General features: G+C 39.0%; 1 protein-coding gene across 1 annotated transcript in view; it reads left to right on the top strand.

Annotated features, from left to right (window-relative positions):
- The first annotated feature begins 371 nt into the window (after positions 1-371).
- The window catches only part of BBS5 (Bardet-Biedl syndrome 5), a 30322-nt gene continuing 3103 nt past the window's right edge, over positions 372-27590 (top strand). Inside the window, exons 1-9 of the mRNA XM_004428216.3 lie at positions 372-623; positions 2799-2881; positions 5297-5362; positions 6024-6073; positions 13279-13406; positions 16816-16951; positions 20025-20120; positions 22937-22999; positions 25191-25325. Of these exons, the coding sequence (XP_004428273.1) occupies positions 565-623; positions 2799-2881; positions 5297-5362; positions 6024-6073; positions 13279-13406; positions 16816-16951; positions 20025-20120; positions 22937-22999; positions 25191-25325 (816 nt within the window). The 5' untranslated portion in view covers positions 372-564. The remainder of the gene's footprint in view (positions 624-2798; positions 2882-5296; positions 5363-6023; positions 6074-13278; positions 13407-16815; positions 16952-20024; positions 20121-22936; positions 23000-25190; positions 25326-27590) is intronic.

The following is a 27590-nucleotide window of genomic DNA, read 5'->3' on the forward strand; positions in this document are numbered from 1 at the left end:
TCACAGGAGAGGGATAGAAAGATCAGGGACCGCCTGAGTCGACATTTGAGCTGGGACTTAAGTGACAAAGGGCGGACCATGCAGAGACCTGGGAAAACAGAGTTCCAGAAAGAGAAACGCGGCTCTCCAAAGGCTCTGAGCTGAAATGTAGGCAGGAGAGGGCAGCACGAGGTCGCAGAGGTGGGCGGAGCCAGATAAGGCGGGGCCAGATAAGGAATTTAGAGTTTTAAGTCTAAATTTCTTGTCAGCTCAGAGAAATGAGGACACTGGCTGGAATGGCTTAAGGATGTGTGTTCGGAGGCCAAGAAGGTCACTCAGAGGTCAAGCACATGCTGCTGGGCCGGGGCTAGCTAGGCTTCTCTGAGCCGCGGAACCGTGCCTCGAGCCTCAAATCCGCTTAAGGACACGGCAAGGCCGGGAAAGCGCGCCCCCTCCCTCGCGGAAGCTTGGATCTCGGCGCCCGCCGTAGACGTCGTGACAGAGGACGCCCGTTGCCTTGGAGCCGGCGAGACGCCGCTCGGCCTCCACCTCTGTGGAGCGCGCCGGCCGCGGGCCTCGGTCACCATGTCGGTGCTGGACGCGCTTTGGGAGGACCGGGATATCCGCTTCGACGTGTCCTCGCAGTGAGTCGTCGAGATTCCCCAGGGGCCTGGTGCCTGTAGAGGGCGCCGCAACGCGATTTCGGGCCCCGCGGGCCGAGCCTGCGCCCCCGCAGCTCGCGGCCCTCCGGAGGGTGGGAGGATGTTTGCGCCTGTTGTCCGCACCTCTGGAGACCCCAGACCGGCCGCGGCCCTGCGGCCCGTCTGGGGTCCAGGCCACAGCCCGAACCCGTCTAGATTACACAGTTTTCGTCCCGTGCGATCCCTGGCCCGGGGGACCAACGGGAAGCTGAGCCCAGACACGGCAGGGACCCCCCGGGGCTTGGGCGTCCAGTGCACCCAAATGAGCTTGAAGTGCCACTTGGTGGTGGAGGGAACGTACGGCGGGGACTCAGGAAACCAGGGTTCTAAAACTAGGTCTGCAATAGCGACACGCATGCTGGGCCCTTAGGCGTCACCATTCTAAGCTTGAATGTCTGTAAGATGAGGGAGGTGGGAGTAAGCGTTCTCCAAAATTCCTAACTACGCAAACTTTATTTCCATGATAAGCTGCCATCTAGTTATTCGTCTAAATCACCAGTAGGAAGAAGGAGCCGCTTTTTGGAGCTTTTCAAACAGAAACCCTGTTTTTGGAAAAGTTCATGCTTTAAAGAGAGAACGATTAGAATCCTCCTACCCAAGAGTCCAGGGAAAAAATGCACTTTGGGATATTAAGTGTTGGAAAACAGTAAAGCTAAGGTTCTTGGGTTAATGGTATGGAGCTTCTTAGCCACTTCTCATGATTCCTTATCATGAACAGAACCTTCTTAGACAGAAAATGAAATAATAATTTCCCAGGCTTAGTTGTGGTTGGATATCTAATACCAACATGGTCTTACATCCTTTAAGAAGTTGTGAGGGAAGGGGGTTTATAAAATTATAAACCAAGGTTACATGTTGCACATATTCTATGACTCTTTTTGTTGGTTCTTAATCCAAACAAGGATCCATTTCATGAACGTTTTCAGTTTATTAAACATTTATCCAATGCATACTATGTGCTGGTTACTGTGCTGATAGCTAGAGATACAGAAATAATAGGAAATGATACCCCCCGCCCGCATTCTAGTGCAGGAGATACACATAGACAAGTAACTATAAAAAATGTGGTAGCAACTATCCTGAATAAAATAAACAAAAGCTGGAGAACCATAGAAACGGAATAGTTCATTCTGCCTGGGCAAGGCCTCAAAAAGGAAATAGTTTTTGAGTTGAGCTCTGAAAGAATGGGCAGGGCCTTGTCAGGGTAGAGAGGAGGAGAGTATTCCAGAAAAAAAAAAAAATTGGAAGCAGAGTCTTGGAAGTATAAACCTCGTTGGCTAGAAGGCAGGGTCTGGCAAGTAGAGGATGGAGATATAAATAGAAAGCCAGATTAGCCAGATTGTGAGATGTTCAGCTGACGATTTTAGACTTCATTTTCTAGGCAGGGGGATGAAATGGAAGACTTAAGCAGGGAAGTGATATGATCATGTCTGTATTTTCAATAGGTAATTGAGTTGGCTCTATGGAGAATGTGTTAGAAGCTCTACCACATATTCTGCTAAGGTTTTTTTGACACTCTAGAATGCATTCTATCAGCAAACTATTTTTCCTTCTTTATTTCCTTTTGTCTTCTTTATCTAACTGTTTCCCAAGTCCTGATGATGCTTTGCTTTAACCTGTTCCTTCCATAACTGTTTGACCTCCTTTTCCCTACTCAGAAACTTCTGCGGATTCCCCACTGTTCACAGAATAAGGCCCTTACTTATCTGACTGGCATTCAAGGTTCTCCATAATGTGGTTCCGTCTTACATATCCAACTATATTTCTCTATACCTCTCAGTACAGACCTTCTTCTCCAACCAGGCCAGTCTTCTCACATTCCCTTATCATTTCTTATTTATGGTCTTTGATCATGGGCTCTCCTCTCTCTCTCTTTTATTTCTCCAAATCCTACCTCTCCTTTTAGTTTGGCTTCTCTGTATGTCTGATCACTACATGTCCCAGTGATCTCCAGGTTCTTGAAGTTCTTGAAGACCTTATTTTCAAGGGCATGAGCATTTGGTACTGTAACATTTATACTGTTGGCTGTTTTATATGCATGTGTCTCTTCTCTCCCTAACTAGATTGTAAGCAGGTGTAGTTGTAGCTGTAAAATTAAAGCCTGTATGTTTATTTTAGACAAATGAAAACAAGACCTGGAGAAGTTCTTATTGATTGTTTAGATTCAGTTGAAGACACCAAAGGAAATAATGGGGATAGAGGTGAGTATATTTTCTAATATAGTTTGTTTTTCTGGTTTAATTTACAAGTGTTAAATCATATTAGCTGGAGAATGAGATGTGGAACAGCATTATATGTAAATGTAATTGTGAGAGTGGGGGAGTTAAACCCACCTAAGACTTTTCTCAGACTTAGAGGAAAGGGTAGGTATTAAACCTGTAGCCAGAGAATACAGGGTCTCCCTCAGAACTTTGCTCCTTCAGTAAGTCCTGGTTCTGACATTAGCTTTATCAAATGTAACTGTTAAAACTCCAGGAGCCCTGTTTGCAAGGGACATAGTGTAATTCTGACTTTTGGGTCTGCCTCTTCACAAAAAGAATATGTGGAAGTAGAACATAAGTAGGCCATAGCTGTGCTACCTAGAGCCATGCTTCCTTTTAAGAAATCCAAGAGTAATGCACAATCCCCTGAGACTGACACCTAGAGTTGGACATGTGGAGAGCAAATTTAGTGCTGTATTATGAAGTCTCTTTGTAGGTGAAATACTGGAAAATCCTGGGAGACATCTCTGAATGTCACTGAGGAGCAGCCAGGGCTGGTCTCGAGAGTCCCTCCCAAACTAAATTTCCCCAAGGCTGGAACTTTAAAAAGTCCAGGCTGCATACAGCAGCTGTACATGGAGCGAGTGTCCAGTGATCAGCAGGTCTTGGGAGCATCACTGCTATTCTTCAAGTAAAAAATTGGGGGTGAGTGGCCAGCTTAGTGTATCTAAAAAGGTTTTTTTAATAAGAGGTTTAGGAGAGTGGGACATAAATCTCTTATTGAAGAGAGGAGTACGTGGGGAAAAGGAGCAGACCTCATTCAAGTAAGAAGGATCAGTAAATCCTAGAGAAGGAACAATAACCATTATTGGCAGAACATACTCCTGCAGCCTTTCAAGTAGCCACTTGCTTAGATCACATTTCTGAAATGCTTCCTAGTGTTAGCCAGGCCCAGGTGGGAGTGAGATATGAAGATCTAGCAGCAAAGAAGTCTTAGTTTGTGCCATTGAGAGTGGAATAATAATCTCTAAATGGCCAGATCTTGACAAAATCTGAATTAACTTGAGGAAGCCAAGACAAAGTTTGGTTGTTCTCATATAGATTGGTATGAAGATGTGACAGTCCATCCACCAGTCCAAACAAAGACTATGGGTAGTAGAACACTTTTCAATTCATCAAATACTCATTGAGTATAGAATACTATACTAGCACTTTGGAGTAGGGAGGGCAAAACACCTCCCTGGCCGGAAATCTCCATCACGGTGCCTGAAATCTTACTATTAATAAAAATAACTGCATGTGCACACACCTCAGAAACAGTTCCTCAACTGATAGATGCAGTGTCTACTCTTCTATGATCTTGTGTGAACTTTAGTCTCTAGCCATGTTGGGTAACTTATTTTTTGTCAAATATATCATGTAATGTTCCTCACTTTCTCTTGAAAACACCTTCCTTTATTTTTGGAACCTCCTATCCCATCTCACTCCATTCATATAGGCTTAGTTACTCTGATTGCAGATATTCTGGGGGTTTTCAGGGAGGAAGGAGTATGACCTGACTATAGATTACTCATCAAAAGAATTCTTTGGTTATAATTTTTTGAAGAAATGTTGTGTTAAACAAAGTTAAGCAAGTTTTATTATTTCAGGATATCTCAGAGCTATCCTAATATGATAATTGTATTATAAATCTCTAAGACTGATAGTTTAGCATGCTCAGATTACTTGACTTTTTTTTTTCTTGGAGCATCTATAGGAACTACTTATTCTGTAAAACATACTTTGAGAAATGAAGCTTATCTAACTTTGTATTTCAGTGTAAGAACATCAGTCTGAGGCTAAGAATGAAAAGCACAAAGCCTTAAACAGACTTCAGCCTCGCCATCACTTCATATAAGCAAAAAATGTTTGCTCATAGGAAAAAAATTAGGTATATAAGTATATGGCTCATTTAAATGAGAACTGCTAAGAGAGCACTTATTATGGCAGGGATTAGCATGTATATGAGAGTTCTTTGAGAAGTGTGATTTCATTGAATGACTTTGTAAATGCTGTGCCATACTCATTCTCAATTTTGTACATATGACCTGCTGGGACCCCCAGAACAGCTTCTTCCAAGACAAAAAACCAGGACACACTTCTCTCCTCTGTCAGTTTGAGTCAAACCAAGCTGTTGACAGTGAATACTTGTATCCCTTCTGTAACACATTTTGTTTCTCTGAGATTCTGAATCATACATTGCAAACCTTACATAGGATAGTTATGCACAATAAGTATTTTCAATTAATAAAATGTATGAAAAACGTCTATGGGTGTTGCTGATACTGGGCCAGAAGTTCTATGTGCACCTCATTCTGTACTACAAAAATGAGTCCTTACTTAAGGTAACCTGTTTTTTTTGTTTGTTTGTTTTAGGTAGACTCTTAGTAACAAATTTAAGAATTATCTGGCACTCTTTGGCAATACCCAGAATCAATCTTTGTAAGTATCTTTATTAGATAACACTAAAGAAAAAAACCTCGTTAAGTGAACTTGCACAGTGGCTTTTAATACCAAAAACAGCTATACCATGAAATGTGTGGAAAACTTAAATTGATAAAAACGTTAGAAATCCTGCCTCATACTGCAAAAAAAATGTTTTTGTCTGTCCATGTTGTCTCTTGGACATGTGTAAGATTAGTGCTTTTACACTGAATGATTTTTGTTTTTTGCTTATCTTTGACAACTTGCTATAACCTGTTTCAAGTACTCCCAAAGAAGGGAGATCTACATTGTAATAAAAGTACAGCTTTTCATTGTGTTAAATTTTGTTTCACTTATTTTTTTAAACTATTTGGATTATCCAGCTAGACTTTTTCTCTTGATGTAATGTGCTAAGATTTTCAGTAAATAATAGGTTTTAGAGAAGTGAAATTCCTTTTTCCCAAGTTATGAATGTATTTATTTGTCCAAAGAAGCAGAATTGACTTTCTAGTTCCTTTAATTATTTAACTTAAATTTGTAGTTATTTCATAAAAATTTTTTAAAGCTGTGTTTTTATACGTATTTAATTTTTAAAACTGTTAAAAGTTCTGTATATATAGATTTTTGTTTCTCACTTCATTTTATCATGTTCTTTAAATTCTTTGCTTTTGAATTTTAGCTGTCGGTTACAACTGCATATTAAATATTACAACAAGGACTGCTAACTCTGTAAGTCTGAAAAATCCTATTGAAATATATGTATAATAAAGAAACATTAGATATTTGAGATTGATGTTTGTTTTCACTGTAAATGAGAAATTGCTCTTAAAATCTGAACTTTTTTTTTCACAAAACATGACGTTTTTTACTTAATTAAAATATTGTATGGATACGGAATCATAGGAACAAACACATGGCTTAGAATTCAAAATATCTAATGTATGAGATTTCTTTTTCTTTTTTTAATCTACTTGTTGAGGTCATATTGGCTTTTAACATTGTGTAAATTTCAGGTGTACATTATTATATTTCAGTTTCTGTATAGACTGCATCATGTTCACCACCAATAGTCTACTTTTTATCCATCACCATACAATGTGCCCCATTACCCCTTTCACCCTGCCCCCACCTCCTTCTCCTCTGGTAACCACTGATCTGTTCTCCTTATCTATGTGTGTGTTTATACTCCACATATGAGTAAAATCATATGGTATTTGTCTTTCTCTGACTTATTTGGCTTTGTGTAATACCCTCAGGGTCCATCCATGTTGTTGGAAATGGCACGATTTTGTCTTTTTTTATGGCTGAGTAGTATTCCATTCTATATATATATACCGCATCTCCTTTATCCATTCATACATTGATGGGCACTTGGGTTGCTTCCACATCTTGGCTGTTATGAATTGTGCTGTGATGAACATAGGGGTGCATAAATCTTTGTGAATTGTTGATTTTATATTCTTAGATAAATATCTGGTAGAGGAATAGCTGAATCATATGGTATTTCTGTTTTTAGGTTTTTAAGAAATCTCCATACTGGTTTTTATAGTGGCTGCACCAGTTTGCATTCCCACCAGCAGTGTATGAGGATTCTCTTTTCTCCACATCCTCTCCAACACTTATTTCTTGTCTTGTTAGTTAAAGCCATTCTGACAGGTGTAAGGTGATATCTCATTGTAGTTTTGATTTGCATTTCCCAGTAATTAGTGATGTTGCGCATCTTTTCATGTGCATGTTGGCCATCTGTATATCTTCTTTGGAAAATTGTCTCTCCATATCCTCTGCCCATTTTTTCATCAGGTTGTTCATTTTTTTGTTGTTAAATTGTCTGAGTTCCTTATATATTTTGGAAATTAACATGTTATCAGATACATGATTTGCAAATATTTTCTCCCAGTTGGTGGGTTGTCTTTTCATTTTGTTCATGGTTTCCTTTGCTTTGCAGAAGCTTTTTAACCCGATGTAGTCTCATTTGTTTTTTATTTTGTTTCCCTTGCCGAGTAGGCATAGTATTTGAAAAGATACTGCTAAGACCAATGTCAAAGAGTATACTGCCTATATTTTCTTCTGAGATTTTTATGGTTTCAGGTCTTAAATTCAAGTCTTTAATCTATTTTGAGTTAATTTTTGTATATGGTGTAAGATAATGGTCTACTTTCATTCTTTTACATGTGACTGTCCAGTTTTCCCAACACCATTTATTGAAGAGACTTTTCTTTTTCCGTTGTATATTCTTGGCTCCTTTGTCAAAGATTAGCTGTCCATAGGTGTGTGCTTTTATTTCTAGGCTTCCAATTCTGTTCCATTGACATGTTTGTCTGTTTTTCTGTCAGTACTATGTTGTTTTGATTGCTATAGCTTTGTAGTATAATTTGAATTCAGGGAGTGTGATACCTCCAGCTTTGTTCTTATTTCTCAGGATTGTTGTTCTGTATAAATTTTAGGATTCTTTGTTCTATTTCTGTGAAAAATGTCATTGGGATTCTTATTGGGATTACGTTGAATCTGTAGATTGCATTAGGTAATATGGACATTTTAACTATGTTAATTCTGCCAATCCATGAGCATGGAATATCTTTCCATTTTGTTATGTCATCTTTGATTTCTTTCAATGATGTCTTATAGTTTTCAGTGTATAGGTCTTTCATTGCTTGGTGAAATTTATTCCTAGGTATTTTACTCTTTTTATTACGATTGTAAATGGGATTGTGTCCCTAACTTCTCTTTCTGCTAGTTCATTATTAGTGTCTAGAAATGCAACTGATTTTTGTATGTTGGTTTTGTATCCTGCAATTTTACTGTATTTGTTGATTATTTCTAATAATTTTTAGTAGATTCTTTAGGGTTTTCTATATATAGAATCATGTCATCTGCAAATCGTGAGAGTTTCACATCTTCCTTTCCAATTTGGATCCCTTTTGTTTCTTTTTCTTGCCTAACTGCTCTGGCTAAAACTTCTAGTACTATGTTGAATAAGAGTGGCAAAAGTGAGCATTCTTGTCTTGTTCTTGTTCACAGAGGAATGGTTTTCAGTTATTCTCCACTGAGTATGATCTTGGCTGTGGGTTTGTCATATATGGCCTTTATTATGTTGAGGTACTTTCCTTCTATACCCATTTTGTTCAGAGTTTTTATCATAAATCGTTGTTGGATCTTGTTAGATGCTTTCTCTGCATCTCTTGAGATTATCGTGTGATTTTTATTCTTTATTTTGTTAATGTGGTGTATCACAGTGATTGGTTTGCAGATGTTGAACCATCCCTGCATCCCTGGAATAAATCCCACTTGATCATGGTGTATGATCCTTTTAATGTATTGTTGTATTCAATTTGCTAATATTTTGTTGAGGATTTTTACATCTATGTTCATCAGCAATATTGGCCTGTAATTTTCCTTTTTTGTGTTGTCCTTGTCTGGTTTTGGTATCAGGGTAATTTGGCCTTGTAAAATGAGTTAGGAAGCATCCCATCCTCATCAATTTGGGGGAATAATTTGAGAAGAATAGGAATTAAATCTTCTTTGAATGTCTGGTAGAGTTCAACAGAGAAGCCATCTGGTCCTGGACTTTTGTTTTTTGGGAGGTTTTTGATTACAGTTTCAGTCTCTTTGCTGGTGATTGGTCTATTCAGATTCTCTATTTCTTCTTGATTCAGTTTTGGGAAGTTGTATGATTCTAAGAATTTATCCATTTCTTCTAGGTTATCCAATTTGTTGGCATATAGCTTTTCATAGTATTCTCTTATAATCCTTTGTATTTCTGTGGTGTCCACTGTAATTTCTCCCTTTTCCTTTCTGATTTTATTTATTTAAGCCTTCTCTCTTTTTTTCTTAGTGAGTCTGGCTAAGGGTTTATCAATTTTGTTTATCTTCTCAAAGAACCAGCTCTTAGTTTCATTGATCCTTTCTATTGTTTTTTTAGTCTCTATTTCATTTATTTCTGCTCTGATTTTTATTATTTCCCTTGTGCTCCTGGCTTTGTTTGTTCTTCTTTTTTAGTTCTTTTAGGTGTAGGGTAAGCTTGTTTATTTGAGATTTTTCTTGTTTGTTGAGGTATGCCTCTATTGCTATAAATTTTCCTCTTCGTATAGCTTTTGCTGCATCCCATAAGTTTTGGTATGTTGTGTTTTCATTTGTCTCCAGGTATTTTTTGATTTCTCCTTTGATTTCTTCATTGGTCCAACTGTTCTTCAGTAGCATGTTAATTAGTCTCCACGTATTTGTGACTTTTCCAACTTTTTTCTTGTAGTTGATTTCTATTTTCATACTGTTGTGGTCAGTAAAGATGCTTGATATGATTTCAGTCTTCTTAAATTTATTGAGGCTTGCCTTGTTTGCCAACATATGGTCTGTCTTTTAGAATGTTCCATGTGCACTTGAGAAGAATGCATATTCTGCTGTTTTTGTATGGAATGCTCTATCTATATCTAATAATTCCATATGGTCTAGTGTTTCATTTAAGGCAAATGTTTCCGTATTAACTTTGTGTCTGGATGATCTATCCATTGACATAAGTGTGGTATTAAGGTCCCCTACTATTATTGTGTTGCTGTCAATTTCTCCCTTTATGTCTGTTAATAGTTGCTTTATATTTTTTGGTGCTTGGTGCTTGTTTTAGGTGCATATATATTAATAAGTGTTATGTGCTCTTGGTGGAATGTCCCTTTTATCATTTTATAATGGCCCTCTTTGTCTCTCAGTGATGGCCGTCTTTGTCTCTCATTATCTTTTTTATCTTGAAGTCTGTTTTGTCTGATATAAGTATAGCTATACCCGCTTTCTTTTTTTTTTTTTGGTGAGGAAGATCAACCCTGAGCTAACATCTGCCAATCCTCCTCTTTTTGCTGGGGAAGACTGGCCCTGGGCTAACATCCGTGCCCATCTTCCTCTACTTTATATGGGATGCCGCCACAGCGTGGCTTGACAAGCGGTGCGTCGATGTGCACCCGGGATCCGAACCCCGGGCCGCCACAGCAGAGCGCGCGCACTTAACCACTATGCCACTGGGTCGGCCCCATATACCTGCTTTCTTTTGCTTGCCCTTTGCCTGGAGTATCATCTTCCATCCCTTCACTCTGAGCCTATGTTTGTCTTTAGAGCTGAGGTGTATTTTCTGGAGGCAGCATATCGTTGGGTTGTTTTCTAATCCATCCAACCTTATTTAATTGATAAATAAGGGCTTAATACTGCCGTTTTATCTTTTCTTTTCCAGTTGTTCTATATTTCCATTGTTTCTTTTCCCTTCTATTTCTGTCTGCCATTTAAGTTTGGTTGTTTTCTATGATGGTTTTTTCACTTTTCTCTTTATTTGTGATTTGTGACTCTGCTCTGATTTTTTGTTTTGTGGTTACCATGAGGTTTGTATAAAAGATCTCATAGATGAGATAGTCCATTTTCTGATAGTCTCTTATCTCCATTAGCTTAAGCAGGTTCCATCCCTTCTTCCCCTTCTGGTTTTATTGTCACAGATTATTCTGTTTTGTGTTGTGAGTTTGTGACTAAATTGAAGTAGTTATAGTTTTTTTTTATGCTTTCTTTCCCTTTCTCCTTATTTTATAATTGTGTTTGCTAACCTATTCTGATATAGAGTTGCAATTTTCTGATTTTGTCTTTCTATTTACCTCCTTGCTCAAAGCTTTGTAAACCTTTGCCTTTTTGTTTCAAGTAGGGAGGTTGCTTCTTCATTTCTTGTAAGGCAGGTCTAGGGGCTGTGAACTCCCTTACGTTTTGTTTGTCTGGGAAAGCTTTTATTTCTCTGTCATATATGAAGGATAGTTTCGCTGGATAGAGTATTCTTGGCTGATAGGTTTTGTCTTTCAGTATTTTGAATATATCATTCCATTCTCTCCTAGCTTATATGGTTTCTGCTGAGAAATCCGCTGAAAGCCTGAAGGGGCTTCCTTTTTTAGGTTATTTTTTTCTGTCTTGCTGCTCTAATATTTTTTCTTTGTCACTGATTTTTGACAATTTTAATATGCCTTGGAGAAGGTCTTTTTGCATTGTTTTAATTAGGAGTTCTGTTAGCTTCATGCGCTTTCATGTCTAGTTCCTTCCCCAGGTTTGGGAAGTTCTCAGGTATTATTTCTTTGAATAAGCTCCCTGCTTCTTTCTCCATGTCTTCTTCCTCTGGGATACCTATAATCCTTATGTTATTTCCTAATTGAATTAGATATTTCTGAAAGAATTTCTTCATTTTGTAAAAATCTTATGTCTCTCTCCTTCTCCACCTGGATCATTTCTAGGTTTCTATCTTCAAGCTCACTGATTCTCTTCTCTATAAGGTCTGCTTTATTTTTTATGCTTTCTACGTTATTTTTTATCTCATTAATTGTGTTCTTCATATCCAGAATTTGGTTTTTTGTTTTAGGCTTCAATCTCTTTGTTGAAATATTCCTTCTGTTCATTAATTTTATTCTTGAGATCATTGAACTGTCTTTCTGAGTTTTCTTGTAACTTGTTGAGTTTCCTTATGACAGCTAGTTTGAATTCTCTGTCATTCAGATTCTAATCTTCTGTAACTTCAAGTTTGGTTTCTGGAGAGCTGTCATTCTCCTTCTTTTTTTCTGTGTTACTGTGGTTCTTCATTGTGTTTGATGAATTGATTCTCTGCCAGAGCATTTGTGGTAGTAACCACCTTTCCTACTTCGTTACAGCCTTGGTTACTTTGGTTCTGAGCTGCTTCTGGTTATATTGAGAGTTTGCACTTTCCACCCTCCACTACCTCTGTCAGAGGTGTCATCAGTGCCCTCCTTGTGCTGCTTGTGTCTCTGAGGTTGCTGGTGATTTGCTGCTTTTGATGTCACTGCAGTCTCAGGTGTTGCCACTGGGGTCACCAGGCTATGAGCACTTAGGCTGCTTTTGGGGTCTCCTGGGTCTTGTTTTCCCTGTTGGCTCTCCACAGGCTTTCCACAGGCTCGGGTGTGGCTGCCCTGTGCACCACCTGTGCTTCTGCTCCTGGGTTATCCGGGGGTGATGGCAGCAGGCAGATATGCAGCTTCTTTTATGCAGCCCCCGCTGCTGGTAGAGCCAATGTCGAGGGTGCTGCCACTTTGGGCTGGGTGTCAGATTCTGCTGTGGTTCCTAAAGCCTCAGGTCACAAGTGCTGCCTGCCATTGCTGGGAGAGGTGTAGGGTCTAAGCCGCAAGTGTTGTTGCTGACCCTGCAGTCTCTGGTCACTAGCGCCTGCCAGTGTGCTTTTTGAGATCTCAGGTCAGGGCACCCTGCTCCTGCCAGTGAAATTCGTGTTTTGGTTACTGTCCCCACTGATGGAGAGACCAGTACCGCTGCTGGGGGAATGAGAGGGGACCAGGTCGCTGGTTCCACTCTGTGTCCTGAAGCCTCAGGACATGTGCACCACCTGCCACCACTGGGAGGCGCAGGGGCCGCAGCCTCTGGTCACTGATGCTGATGGACTGCTCTGAAACCTGGGATCAGGGTACCATGCCCTTGCCAGGGAAATTCATGCCTTGGATATAGTCCCCATTGCTGGAAAGACTGGCGCCACTGCCAGGGGAAGGGGAGAGGTTCGGGTCACCAGTTCCACTCTGTGTCCTGAAGCCTCAGGACGTATATGCCACCTGCCACCACTGGGGAGGGCAGGGGCCAAGCCACGACTGCCGTGTTTGCCCTTGCAGCCTGTGGTCACTGGCATGTATGCCGGTGTGAGGATCCACGTTTTGGATTGCCACCACTAGGGGAGAGGGAGGCAGCTGCTCCCTTAGTTCCACTGCTTCCCGGAGGTCCAGTCCACCCAGCTTCAAGGTGTATAGATACATGGATCACTGAGGCGTTCTGGTGTGCTGTGCAGGGAGTCCTCTGTTGGTCACTGGATGTCTGGTTATAACTTAGAGGTGAAAGACAAAGGGAACGACTCACTCCCGCATAATGCTGACGTCACTTCTTAAAATCTGAACTTTTAAATAAATTTGTTCTTACAGAAATCACGAGGCCAAACCGAAGCTCTTTATATACTAACAAAATGTAATAGTACTCGTTTTGAGTTTATATTTACAAATTTGGTTCCTGGAAGTCCTAGACTTTTTACTTCTGTGATTGCAGTACACAGGTATGGTAATACTTTATGGATTATTAAATATTTTTAAGGTAATTCTATGATATAAAGGTTTAGAGGTTAAAGTGTAAAAATGTAGCATTATCTTCCTCCAGGCTCTATTGCAAATATCTTGAAGATGAACACATTGAATTATCATTTAATAAACACCTTGAAGGTATTTGTAAAACACAAGACTACTAAAGATTCATAAAAATTTCCAATTCCATTAAATTAGCTGCCAAGGTAGTTACAGTGAAATAGAGAACTCATTCAGTATAGTAACCAAGTTGGGTAATTCAATTAATGAATTAAAAAGATTTTTCTAACAGTAGAAGGTATGTTTGGGTGTTTTCCCCAGAGAGTTTTGTTGTTGTTTTGTTTTGTAGTGGTTTTGGTTTTTGTTTGCTAAATTCTTCTCTTTTCATTACCTCAGCTCTTTTTTTAATCAGCTCTAAGTACTATGATTTTTTTAAAAGCTTAGCTAAGATGACAGCAAAATATATATATGCACAAATTTATTCACATGCACAGAGCTATATATATAATACATTTCTTTTAATTTGCATTTAATTTTTATTTGCAGTTCTTTCATTATTAGTGATGAACTTTTTCTTTTCTTTTTCTTTTTTTTTTTTTGTGAGGAAGATCAGCTCTGAGCTAACATCCATGCCAACCCTCCTCCTCTTGCTGAAGAAGACTGGCCCTGGGCTAACATCCATGTCCATCTTCCTCTACTTTATATGGGATGCCACCACAGCATGGCCTGACGAGCAGTGCATCGGTGCGCACCCGGGATCCGAGCCCGGGCTGCCAGCCGCGGAGCATGCGCACCTAACCACTATGCCACGGGCCAGCCCCAAACTTTTGCGTATTTTTTTGGCTATGTTCAGCTTTCTTTCTTTTTTTTTTTTTTTTGTGAGGAAAATCAGCCCTGAGCTAACATCCGTGCTAATCCTCCTCTTTTTGCTGAGGAAGACCAGCTCTGAGCTAACATCTATTGCCAATCCTCCTCCTTTTTTTTCCCCCAAAGCCCCAGTAAATAGTTGTATATCATAGTTGCACATCCTTCTAGTTGCTGTATGTGGGACGCGGCTTCAGCGTGGCTGGAGGATCGGTGCGTCGGTGCGCACCCGGGATCCGAACCCGGGCCGCCAGTAGCGGAGCGCGTGCACTTAACCACTAAGCCAAGGGGCCGGCCCTATGTACAGCTTTCTATTGTAAATTTCTTAATTATGCCCTAATCTGTCATATATGTTGCAAACGTATTTCTTATTTTTCTAGTTTGTTGATTTTTAATTTTGTTGGTGATTTTTTTAATCTACATAATAGCTTAATTTTTTTGAGATATAATTCACATAACATAAAATTTACCATTTTTAAATTTTTTATTTATGTATTTATTTATTTTTGGTGAGGAAGATTGGCCCTGGGCTAACGTCCATTGCCAACCCTCCTGTTTTTGCTTGAAGATTGTCCCTGAGCTAACATCTGTGCCAATCTTCCTCCATTTTGTATGTGAGATGCCACCACAGCATGGCTTGATGAGCAGTGTGTAGGTTAGTGCCTGGGATCCGAACCAGCGAACCCCAAGCCGCTGAAGCAGAGCACAGGAACTTAACCAGGCCGGCCTGGTTGAACTTAGGTGTGTAGGTCCGTGCCTGGGATCTGAACCCATGAACCCCAGGCTGCCGAAGCAGAGCACATAGACTTAACTACGCCACCAGGCCGGCCCCAAATTTACCATTTTAAAGTTTACAGTTTGGTAGTTTTAGGATATTCACAAGGTTGTGCAGCTATCGCTGCTACCCAATTCCAGAATATTTCTGTCACTCCGAAAAGAAACTCCTCATTTCCTCCTCCTCATAACCCCTGGCAGATTTACTTTCTGTCTCTATGAATTTGCCTATTCTAGACATTTAATGGAATCATACTATATAGTGGCTTTTTATGTCTGATTTCTTTCAGTTATATGTTTTCAGGGTCTATCCCTGTTATAGCATGTATCAGTACTTCATTCCTTTTCATAGCTGAATAATATTCCATTTTATGGATACATATTTTATTTATCCACTCATTAGTTGATAGACATTTGGTTTGTTTCTACTTTTTGGCTCTTATGAATAATGCTGCTATGTACATTCATGTACAAGTTTTGTGTGAAAACATTTTTTCAGTTCTCTTGGGCATATACCTAAACCTTAGCTCTTTATTTCACTTAGAGAAGTAATATGAAATGGAGTATGAAGAGACGGATGGAAGCTGCTTTCCTTTAATAGTATAAAAATGTTTTAAGTGTTCCCCCTAAAATAATTTACAGCATAAATAGTTTCCATTTTTTTCACTGGTTAAATGTTAATGATTACAGCACTAAAGGAAATTAAGAGTTATAGGCAAATGCTTGAATCCTGCTCTTTCACAATTTATATATTAGAAGATTAGAGTAAAAGTCAGAAATTTAACAATGAATATTATAATTTATATAAACGACTTCTAAAGTTATTCAGGCTAAGAAAACCCTTTAGTTTTATTAAATGGATAAATTAGCCTATATTTTTGTGGAGTAAAATTGAATTTAACTAATCAAAAGTTAAGAATTTTCTTGTGTATTTATTACCTATCAATAGGGAGACGTGGAAAGAAAAGTTATAGGGATTTTATGGATACACACACACACACACACACACACACAGATAGATACACACACTGTCCTGGGGTGCCTTTTTGAGTTGGTACAGATTCATTCTAATTTTCTGTATAGAGGTAGACGTGAGCATAATGTTTTCAGGTTGCAGTGAGAAAAGTAATTGGACTCCTGTTTATGTCAAAAGAATAATAGTGCCTTTGAATAAAACAGAAATGAAGGGAAGCATTTTAATAAAATAATTTCCATGTCTATTATATGCAGGCATTGTTTTTCAGCCTAGAGAGAAAATCCTCTCATTTGTGCTACATGATATATATTGCCTTAAAAATTAGACATCTAAAAAATAGGTTACTGAGGGCCAGCCCCGTGGCTTAGCGGTTGAGTGCATGTGCTCCGCTGCTGGCGGCCTACGTTCGGATCCCGGGCGCGCACCGACGCACCGTTTCTCCAGCCATGCTGAGGCCGCGTCCCACATACAGCAACTAGAAGGATGTGCAGCTGTGACATACAACTATCTACTGGGGCTTTGGGGGAAAAAAATAAATAAATAAAAATTAAAAAAAAAAATAGGTTACTGAGATAAAACGTGTAAATACTACACTAAAATGACAAAGTGTACAAAAGACTAATCACCAAAAGTTTTCAAATTTACTGTAATAATTATTTGAGTGATGTATGTAAGTACTAACGTCTGTATATTTTAGTAGATAAGTAAACATAACCAAAGAAAACTACATTTTCAGTTTGGGTTAGTCTTTTGTTTGTTCTTTTTTATAGAGCATATGAAACTTCTAAAATGTATCGTGATTTTAAATTGAGGAGTGCACTAATCCAAAATAAGCAACTAAGATTATTACCACAAGAACATGTATATGATAAAATCAATGGAGTATGGAATCTCTCCAGTGATCAGGTATTGTGCAAAAAACTAATGAATCTTTTGGGGCAGTACTTAGGTAATCATTTTTCCATGTATCGTTGGCTTTGTATATTCATTTAACTCTGTTACAATTTGCATTATACATCTTGATAAATTAGCATTATAGCTCTTGATATAAAATAATCTAATTTTCATATTTTTGTGGTTTTTATGCTCTTCTTAGCAACATCTGTTCTGCATAGAATTTAGAGCTGGAATGGACTTCAGAGATCATCATCCAGTTTAGTCTCTGTTCACTTATAGATGAAAAACTTAGGCCCCAAAGAATTAAGTGACCTCACACACCTAATTCATCCCAGAGCCATGCTCTTCCCCCATACTACACTACCCTCCACGTCTTGGTAATTTATGCTTATGGAGGAGAGCCACAGAGTGGACAATCACGGAAGCCTTTTAATCTGGTCTTTATGGAATTAAGCGTATAACTCTTTTGGTGACGCCTACATTCATTATTGTAACTTTTCATTTGCCCTTGAAATTATGACCAGTTGAAACATGTAAGCAACTAACAGTTGGAATAAGTAACACTTCAATTTCTAGAGAAAAATTTATCTCCTACTAAGAATAGTTTCCAGCTTTGTGTGTGTGTGACAACCTAATTTAGGCTGATAGCCACTGTGGTAAAACTATAGCATTTGAATGAAGAGCTTCTTGCTAAATATTGAATCATAAATTGTAAATAAATTTTGCTCATTTGAAAAGTTCTAGTTTTAAACTATGATAAAGGTTCTATAGGATATAGACACCTCCCCATCTGAATGACTCCTTCTCATCAGGAGTCAGCAAACTTTTTCTGTAAAGGGCCAGATGGTAAATATTTTAGGCTTTGCAGGCCGTGTAGTTTCTGTCCTAACTTTGCAGTCCTGCCATTGTAGTGTGAAACCAGCCATAGACAATACATATACAAGTCGGCATGGCTGTATTTCAATAAACCTTTGTTATGGACACTGAAGTTTGAATTCCATACAACATTCATGTGTCATGAAATATTGTTCTTTTGACTTTTTTCCAACCATTTAAAAATGTAAAAATTTTTCTTAGCTTGTGGGCCATGCAAAAGGAGGTGGCAGGCCAGATTTGGGTTATGGGCCATACTTTACCAACCCCTGCTTTAGGTCATAGCTTAGATGTCACTTTCTGAAAGCTTCCTTCTGTGTGTTCCTTATGCAGTCTGAACTTTACCACTTTAAATTATTGCTACTCTAATGTATAGAGCTTGTCTATACTCCCACATTAGATTGAGGGCTTTATTATAAGGGTAGGGGTGGAGTTACTGTGTTCATAGTTAGATCTTTACCACCTAGCACAATACCTGGCATTTTTAATTAAGATGTTCCAGGATTATCAGATATATCATTTTACTGAAAATAGGGATGTTATGGGGCCAGCCCCGTGGCTTAGCGGTTAAGTGCATGCGCTCCGCTACTGGTGGCCCGGGTTCGGATCCCGGGCACGCACCAACGCACCACTTTTCCAGCCATGCTGAGGTGGCGTCCCACATACAGCAACTAGAGGAATGTGCAACTATGACATACAACTATCTGCTGGGGCTTTGAGGAGAAAAGGGAAATAAAAGGAGGAGGATTAGCAATAGATGTTAGCTCAGGGCTGGTCTTCCTCAGCAAAAAGAGGAGGATTGGCATGGATGTTAGCTCAGGGCTGATCTTCCTCACAAAAAAAAAGAAAATAGAGATGGTATTGTCAACCTAACTTATGTTTATTGAAAAATAATAAAACAAATAAAATATGCCCTCCTATTATTTTAAAAAGTCTGTAGGAGTTTTGCAAGTTGTTTTCTTTTTCTAAAATAAGAGGAACAATGACATAAAGAATTATACCTTATAAAGTTAGACTTAGTATTGTTTAGTGGGACTTGGGCTGGGAATAATGGGGGCTAAAATTTTTTGTATAACAATTTCTTGCAAGATGAGAGCAGGCGGGGAAATATATATATACACTTATACATATACTTATTAATTTAATTATAATTGGGAAATAGGTGGTCTGTTCTGATGTTTCAAACCTGGTCATCCCAGAGTAGGGCTTTTTAGGTTTTGGGTTTGCGAGTTAATGTTTTATGTGCAACTTCAAAGTATAAAATAAAAATTCCTCTGGGTGTAAGTGGTGGAGAGGAGATGGAGGTAGAGGTGGAGAATGACAGATAAATGGTAGAGGTGGATAATTTTGGTGCCATGTTATTAGGTCTTGAAGATTTTTTAGACCAGCTAGCTGTCATCTGGGATAATTTTGAGTAGATGTTGAGGGGCCATGTAACTAGGGAACAGTTTTGATCTGTAGTTAGTTTTTTTGAGAAAGATTGGCCCTGAGGTAACATCTGTTGCCAATCTTCCTCCTTTTTTCCTTTATTCTCCCCAAAGCCCCAGTAGATAGTTGTATGTCAAAGTTGTACATCCTTCTAGTTGCTGTATGTGGATGCCACCTCAGCATGGCTTGATGAGTGGTAAGTAGGACCGTGCCCAGGATCCAAACCGGCGAACCCTAGGCTGCCAAAGCAGAGCAGGCAAACCTAATCGATAGACCACCGGGCAGGCCCCTGTAGTTAGTTTTGAAGAGCCATAAAATATCTCTTGTGGACTGATGGGGGTTATCACATGTGTTTTGTCACTCTCTTACCACAACTGCCTTGCCTTGCCTTGTCCCAGGTTTTGAATAATAGTCATAATAAGATCTAACACTTGTAGAATGCTTACTGTGTGCTAGAGACTGTGCTAAAGGCTTTATTTACATGGGTTATTTAATCAAATCTCCATTTTACATTTGATAAAATGCACCAAGAAGAAATTTGCCCCTGGTCAGACAGCTGATAAGTACTGATGGTGTAATGGTTAGAGTCTAACTCCAGAGTCCAGGTCAGTCATCTGATTGTGCTGCCATCCAATGAAGGATGAAGTCATTAATACTCCAATACTTAGTTCTGGTATTTTCTGCTGCTGTGATAATAAGAATTATTCTGGTGTTCAGAAAATAAAGAATAAGGATTCAAACAAACGATCGTTGATGTCTCTCTCATCACTTTCTTTCACAGGGAAATTTAGGAACCTTTTTTATTACCAATGTGAGAATTGTGTGGCATGCAAATATGAATGACAGTTTTAACGTCAGTATACCATATCTGCAAATTGTAAGTGCATGCATTTTGGTGACCTTATTTTAATGTAAAATAAATAATTTCTGTTCCAGAGTTAATAAGACTTGGGATTAGATGAATTCTCTCCCTTTTTAAGCAGCAGCAGATTAGCTGAGAGCATACTTTTACAGTGTTAATAATTTACTATTTCAACATAGAAAAGACCCGATTATAGTTACAGTCAAGGGAAACAACACCATTTTCAACCTGCTTTTAAGAGAGAAATACACTGGATTCTAAAAATTTAAATAGTTATCATACAGATTAAGGTGTGTCTTTCTTAGATTCTATTCAAAGGGCTTTAGCTACTAGTTTTCCATCACCTTTCCACTAGGTGGGTATATAGTGGTTCCTTGGCATGGCTTCAGCACACTGATCCACACACTTTATCTTGGCTCCCTTGCCACCTTCTGCTCAAACCCTTTTAAAGTCAGAATGAATTCATTAATTCTGTGAATGAACTGTTTTCATTGTATTCAGATAAAGCAAGTAGTACAAGCTGGATTGATAGAGGTTTGGTGAAAGGAATCAAGATGGTTTTTAGTGATAATGGTTTTAGCTTAAGTTAAATTAAAGCTGTTAAAATCCAGAATAAGAACTAACTACATCTGAGACAAATTTGTTTTGGGAGTAGATAAAGGTGGTTCTTTTTACTCTGCTGCTGCTGCTACAATAAGTATGTGATTCAGTGAAACAAATAGTAAACTCCAGTAAACTGAAGAATTTCATTTTATATTAAAAAACTACTTATAGGACTCTAGTGCAAATTAGTTGTAATATAAAAATATTAATGAAAATCCTGTGTGGTTATCCTATGATAATTGCCTTTATTGTAGGATAATAGTCTTAAGACTAAGCAGTTTCATTAATGAATATTTATTAAGTAGATACAACGTGTGAGATATCTGGAAAATGTCATTTTTTAAGAGACTTCTTGGCCTGTGAGAAGGATAATTCTTTGAAAAATATTCCTAAGCCTATCTTTTGCTAAATTGTTTGATTTCTGAATTACTTTAAAATATCTGATCGTTGATTTGCCAGATATTGAGCACCTACTCTGCTCTAGGTGCTAGAAATACAGTCAGGAAAATCATGAACCATTACACAGTTCCTGCCATCAAGGAGCTTTGTCTGGTGGAGAAAAGCAACACATTAAACAGGAAATCATAGAGTCTGCTAGGAAGAAAATTCTTTCTGGCCATCTAAAGAAACATAAGAATTTATAATCATGGCTGGGAAGATGTGACAGTCTATATAGGTATTTGATAAATTAGCATTTGTATTATTCATTGATGTTTTATATTGCATTTATGTGTATTATAGCTTGCCTAACCTAACCTCTATTACGCTGAATAATTACTGAGTAGTAAATAGCCTTGTGCTGTCTGTTCTTCATTCAAATAGGATACTTTTTGTTATTTAAGAATATAGTTGCCAGAAATGGCCTCTGGAATGAATTCAGCCTGGCCCAAACAACTTGAAATCTGATATCATCGTAGTCTGTCACTGCAGCAGTCATATTCTAACTTCAGCTCTACACCTCAGCCATCACCCTGACCCCACCCCTATAGATACATATCTGTGTATTTCTTCTTGTCAGTTTCTGTCTTACCAGCCTGTATCACTCCCAGTCACCTGGTTTGACTACCTGTTGACAACCAGGGTGCCAATGTTCTATGGTTCTTAACGGGGACTGTGTGTACTCCTGGTGGGGTGTGAAGTGTTCTAGATGGAAGGCCAGGTTTTCATAACAATTACCATTTAGTCTCTCGCTCTCCTTTCTTCTCTCTCTCCTTCTCAACTTCCACTGCCTATGTGGAAGTGTGATACGCCATCACCTACCACAGATTACCCTTCTTGGGCTTTTGGTCTGCTGGTCTTAAGGTTAGATCCTCCATGGTTCTCTCCAACGCTGGCAGCAAGCACATTTTGTGTCACCTTCTGTACTTTCTATAGGTACTACCTGCCGTTGTACTTCCACACCTGTGCCCTTCTCCAAGACCACTGGGGTTACTGCTTATCTCCTGCTAGCCAAGCTTAATCCTCATGTCACACTTACCTGTCGTTAATCACGTTTGACCTATCCCAGCCTTCCTTGATGCCCAGTGATGAATGCCCATAACTTTTCTTTTTAAAGAAATGGAATGGGGGCCGGCCCCGTGGCTTAGCGGTTAAGTGCGCGCGCTCCGCTGCTGGCAGCCCGGGTTCGGATCCCGGGCGCGCATCGACATGCCGCTTCTCTGGCCATGCTGAGGCCGTGTCCCACATACAGCAACTAGAGGGATGTGCAGCTATGACATACAACTATCTACCAGGGCTTTGGGGGGGAAAATAAATAAATAAAATCTTTAAAAAAAAAAAAAAAGAAATGGAATGGAGGGTCTTTAATAATTTAGGTACCTATGATGTAAGAAACAGAAGGCACATATGACTTTTTAAAACTAACCCAGCCTTTGGAGCTACACAAGACACTGGCTCTCCAATAACTAAAAGATTGCTGGCCTTTGGTTTAAAATATTCAGAAAAGTTTTGGACTGCCTGGGAGTAAGGGATATTTGAGTTAGAGAATTTTGTACGTATTTCACAGATGTGTTCTTTGTATTGCCTTAGAACTTTGCCACCTGTTTCCAGTATGAAAATTTTCGTTTACTTGATCTCTGTGGGAGTGTAATGAAGGAAAGAGGGAGAATTCTGTTCTTTAGACTATGAAAGGTAGTTTCTGTGTAAAAGCTGAAAAACTTTTGTTAAAGAGTCACTACTATCAGATAATAAAAACATGCATTTTTTTTTCTTTTTCATTTTACATCTAGCGTTCAATAAAGATTAGAGATTCAAAATTTGGTTTAGCTCTTGTCATAGAAAGCTCTCAGCAGGTAAGATACTTTATATTTTTATTGATCTTTAATAGATTTTTAAAACTATGTGACAGTCTATATTTTTAATTTATATAGTAACTGGTTTATATCCAAGAAGAATATTAGCTGCAACATGAAGTTATATTAAGAGTTTGAAGTCATATAGTAATTGTCCCCATAGGAAGAATCCTGTTTATGTTTCTTAGTTGGACAGACATCATCATCATCATTATGATTATCATTTTTTAATGACAGTCAGGTCACTGTACTTTTCATGCATTATCTCAATCTTTACACAACCCTATGATACAGTTACAGTGACTTCCCCATTTTACAGTGAAGGAAACTGAGGCTTGTAGAAGTTAGGAACCTTGCCCATGGTCTCACAACTAGTGAGTGGTGGGGCTAGGTTCTGATCCAGGTCTGATGGATTCACAAGACTGTCTTTGAGAAACACAGATATATACAGATACACACTCTATTTGAGATTTTATACTCACTCATCTACTTATAAACTGCTATGCCCCGTTATGCCATATTTTTGCAGAAATACATTTAAATAAAACATTTACTTACGTATAAAATCACTTCTCTTCTAAATTCTAAATTTAAACATGAGTATCTACTCACTTCTTTCCCCTGGCCTATAGATTAGCAGCTGCCGTTTATTGAGTGCTTATCACGTTCCAGGAACAGCACCAAATGTCATATATACTTTATTTTATTTAATACAACTTGACAATCATTTTATGGTGAGAAAATTGAGGCTTAGAAAGATAAGGAAGGTAAGTCTCCCAGCATCATACAGCTAATAAATTTGTTGTAAAACTAGAATTTGAACTCAAAAGCATATGCTCTCACCGATTACAGCACGCTACTTAATATTTTAACACTCTTCTCCAACAATCTGTCACGGTCAAGTTTCTTTCCTGATTCTTCAAGGAGATAACCTCAGGTAGACCATTCCTTTTCTTCTTTTAATATATAGTCTACCTCAGAGACACTGCGGGTTCGGTTCCAGACCACTGCAATAAAGTGAATATCACAATAAATCGAGTCACACGAATTTTTTGGTTTCCCAGTGCATATAAAAGTTATGTTTACACTATACTGGGCCGGCCCCGTGGCTTAGCGGTTAAGTGCGCGTGCTCCGCTACTGGCGGCCCAGGTTCGGATCCCGGGCGTGCACCAACACACCGCTTCTCCAGCCATGCTGAGGCCGCGTCCCACATACAGCAACTAGAAGGATGTGCAGCTATAACATACAACTATCTGCTGGGGCTTTGGGGGAAAAAAAATAAATAAAAAAATTTACACTATACTGTAGTCTCCTAAGTGTGCAGTAGCATTATGTCTGAAAAGACAATGTATATACCTTAATTAAAAAATACTTTATTGCTAAAAAGTGCTAAGCATCATCTGAGCCTTCAGTGAGTTGTAATCTTTTTGCCGGTCGATGGTCTTGTAAAAAAATGCAATATCTGCAAAGTGCAGTAAAGTGGAATGCAATAAAATGAGGCATGCCTGTATTCCTTTTCAAGGTCTAGCTCAAGAAAAACTTAGTTTCCTTGGCCTTCACAATCTACAGTGTATTTTTTTTAATCTTGAAATATCAGCTTTGAAATTAACAGATGAAATGACATAATATCTGGATATGCTTCAGAATAACCCTGAGTGGGTGAGGGGAGGAAATTTGGGGGAATGGGAGGTTACAGATGGAACAGAGTTGGCATCTGTTGTTACTTGCCCAAGCTGGATGATGGCTACATGGACACTTCTTGTACTTTTCTTTCTATTTTTGTATACACTTGAAGTTTTTCATAATAAAATTTTTTTTTTTTGTGAGGAAGATCGGCCCTGAGCTAACATCTGCCAATCCTCCTCTTTTTGCTGAGGAAGACTGGCCCTGGGCTAACATCCCTGCCCATCTTCCTCTACTTTATATGGGACGCTGCCACAGCATGGCTTAACAAGCGGTGCGTCAGTCCGCGCCCGGGATCCGAACCTGCGAACCCCAGGACGCCGCAGCGGAGCATGCGCACATAACCGCTTGCGCCACCAGGCTGGACCCATAATAAAAATTTTAATTAAAAAAAATCATCTTACATGTTGTGCCCTGAAATAAGGACAATTAGAGCTATAGATTATTATGTACTGTAAATACCATTCATCAGGCTTGTTTTTTTTTTTTTTTCATTTTTTCTTGTAGAGTGGAGGATATGTTCTTGGCTTTAAAATAGATCCTGTGGAAAAACTACAAGAATCAGTTAAGGAAATCAATTCACTTCACAAAGTCTATTCTGCCAATCCTATATTTGGAGTGGATTATGAGATGGAAGAAAAGGTAATTTGTTCACTATGTGAAAAACAGTTTGCTGAATTGCTTTTACACAGTCTATAAAATTCAGACAGAAACACATTGTGTACAATTTAATTTTAAACTGTCTTCTCCCTGGCTACTTCATCATTCATTCCTGCCTTTCTAGGTGAGCAGCCTATCTAGAGAAGTCTCCATATGTAAGGCTCCTCTGATGTACACCGACTTTAGTCTCTCACTCTGTCAGCTTTATTTTTATTCTACTTCAGCCTCCCATTAGCATTTGGGAAAACCGTACAGTCCTCACGGAAACCACTCTCTTCCCCACAATATAGCCACTCCAGGAGTCTGCTCCATCGGTATGGCCTGTATCCATTCCTATTCATCAGTGCCTCTGCCATACCACTTAAGAAATGTTTTGAATATCACACCCACACGTCTGCTCTTTGCCTTCCTCTTGACTTCTGGTTTCTGCACCAATCTCTTTGTGCAGGTACATCAGCTCTCTTTTGGCTTTGCTTTTCAGCCTCTCCAGCTGGGACCCTTGTCCTGTGGTCTGTCACCAGCGGCTCACCAGCCGCTCCATTAGAGACATCCTCGCTCTCTGCTCTGTCAGCAGTACCCTTGCCAGAGGCTCCCTTGCGTGCCCTCACTGATCTCTTATCACAGGTTCCCTTGCTGTCTGTTCTTTTGCTGGCGCCCTCTCTGTACACTCTATTGCTGGCGCCCTTGCCATCCACTCTTTATCAGCGTCCTGCTGGTACTCAGCATGTTGAGCCATATCACATCTCACAGACGTTATCTATATCTCTCCTCCTGCTCTTGGACTACAGCATGTGACCAGAGAAGATCAGAAGTAGAGGTGGGCAGCTAAGTACAAATTCACATCCTCTAACTTCAACCAGGTCCTTGTTGCCTGGTAATGCTCCTTGTACTTAATTTTTTTTCTCCTTGTCAAATTCCATATATATCCCCTTCCCCTTCCAGCTGAAACTTCTCTCTGGGTTGCTGACACTGTATTATACATATACCTGTGTGTGTCATTTGCTTAACCATCCTTTTCTGTTTCTTTCCCGACCTGTACTTCTTCCAGCATTGCCCTTTTACTTGCCCTTCTCTGTACTCCTCAGCAATATCACCTGCTCCTCCAGTTTCCTCAACTTGTACTTCTCTAGATGACACCCAGAGTTTTCTTTCTGATCTTAACACACTCTCAGTCTCTCATGGTTTCAAATATTTTTGAATATTTTCACATAGATGAGCCTTCCAAATAACATAAACTGAATTTCTCATTTAAAAGGTTATCTTAGTAATTTAATTAAGTAAATAATTTTCCAAGTCAGTAAGATATACTGGGACTTGGTTGAGTATCTCAAACTTGGCATACCTACAGTGGCCTCATTTTTCTCAAAAGCAGCATCCTACTAATTTATCTATTTATTTATTTGCTACTTATTTTTAGCATTGTCAAAGTCAGCTGTGCTCAAGACCTTGGAGCTTTCTTTTTTTATTTTTCCCATTGTCTTATTTTACACATTCAGTCAATTATACCACTCTCCTCCCTGTTCCTGTTCCTTTCTTTCCATTCAAACCACAATTACTGTTATTACTTTTGCTTGTAGAATAATGTAGCGCAAGCATAGTGCTTAACCTGACAAAACTGACTTCAATCCGAATTTCACCATTTATTTGTGATCCTAAGCAAATTTGAGTTTTAGTTTTTCCATTATAAAATGAAGATAATCTCCTTCACAAAATTGTTGATCATGTCCATAAAATGCCTGGCACATGGGAGACAGTATGTTGGTTCTCCTACCCATTCTCTCTCTACCTTTCATTTTTCCTCTTTTCCCCGTTTGGCCTCCATTACATGATAATATCCAGACACAGTAGCTCACTCTGTCACTTCACGTAAGTGCCTACTCCAAAGCCACCTCTTCAGGGAGGTCTTCCCTGACTATCCATCTAAAACAGCAACTCCTATCATTTTTTTGTCCCTTATTCTGCTTGCTTGCTTGCCTGCTTTATTTTTGGTGACAGTAATCAGTCTCCTCCACTATAAATAATCTCCATGAAGTCAGGGATTTTTGTCTGTTTTCTTTACCCACTAATCTCCAGCCATCAAAACTAGTACATACTAGGCTCTTAGTGAACATTCATAGTTGTGGAATGACTGTGTTGAACACCTACTGTTTGCCATTCACTGCTCTAAGAACTTTATATGCATCATCTCATTTAATCCTCCCAACAATACTATGAAGCATATCATTATTATTATTATTATCCTTATCT

Source organism: Ceratotherium simum, chromosome 9, assembly GCF_057802395.1.
Source record: "Ceratotherium simum simum isolate JZ-2026a chromosome 9, ASM5780239v1, whole genome shotgun sequence".
Classification (NCBI taxonomy): Eukaryota; Metazoa; Chordata; class Mammalia; order Perissodactyla; family Rhinocerotidae; genus Ceratotherium; species Ceratotherium simum.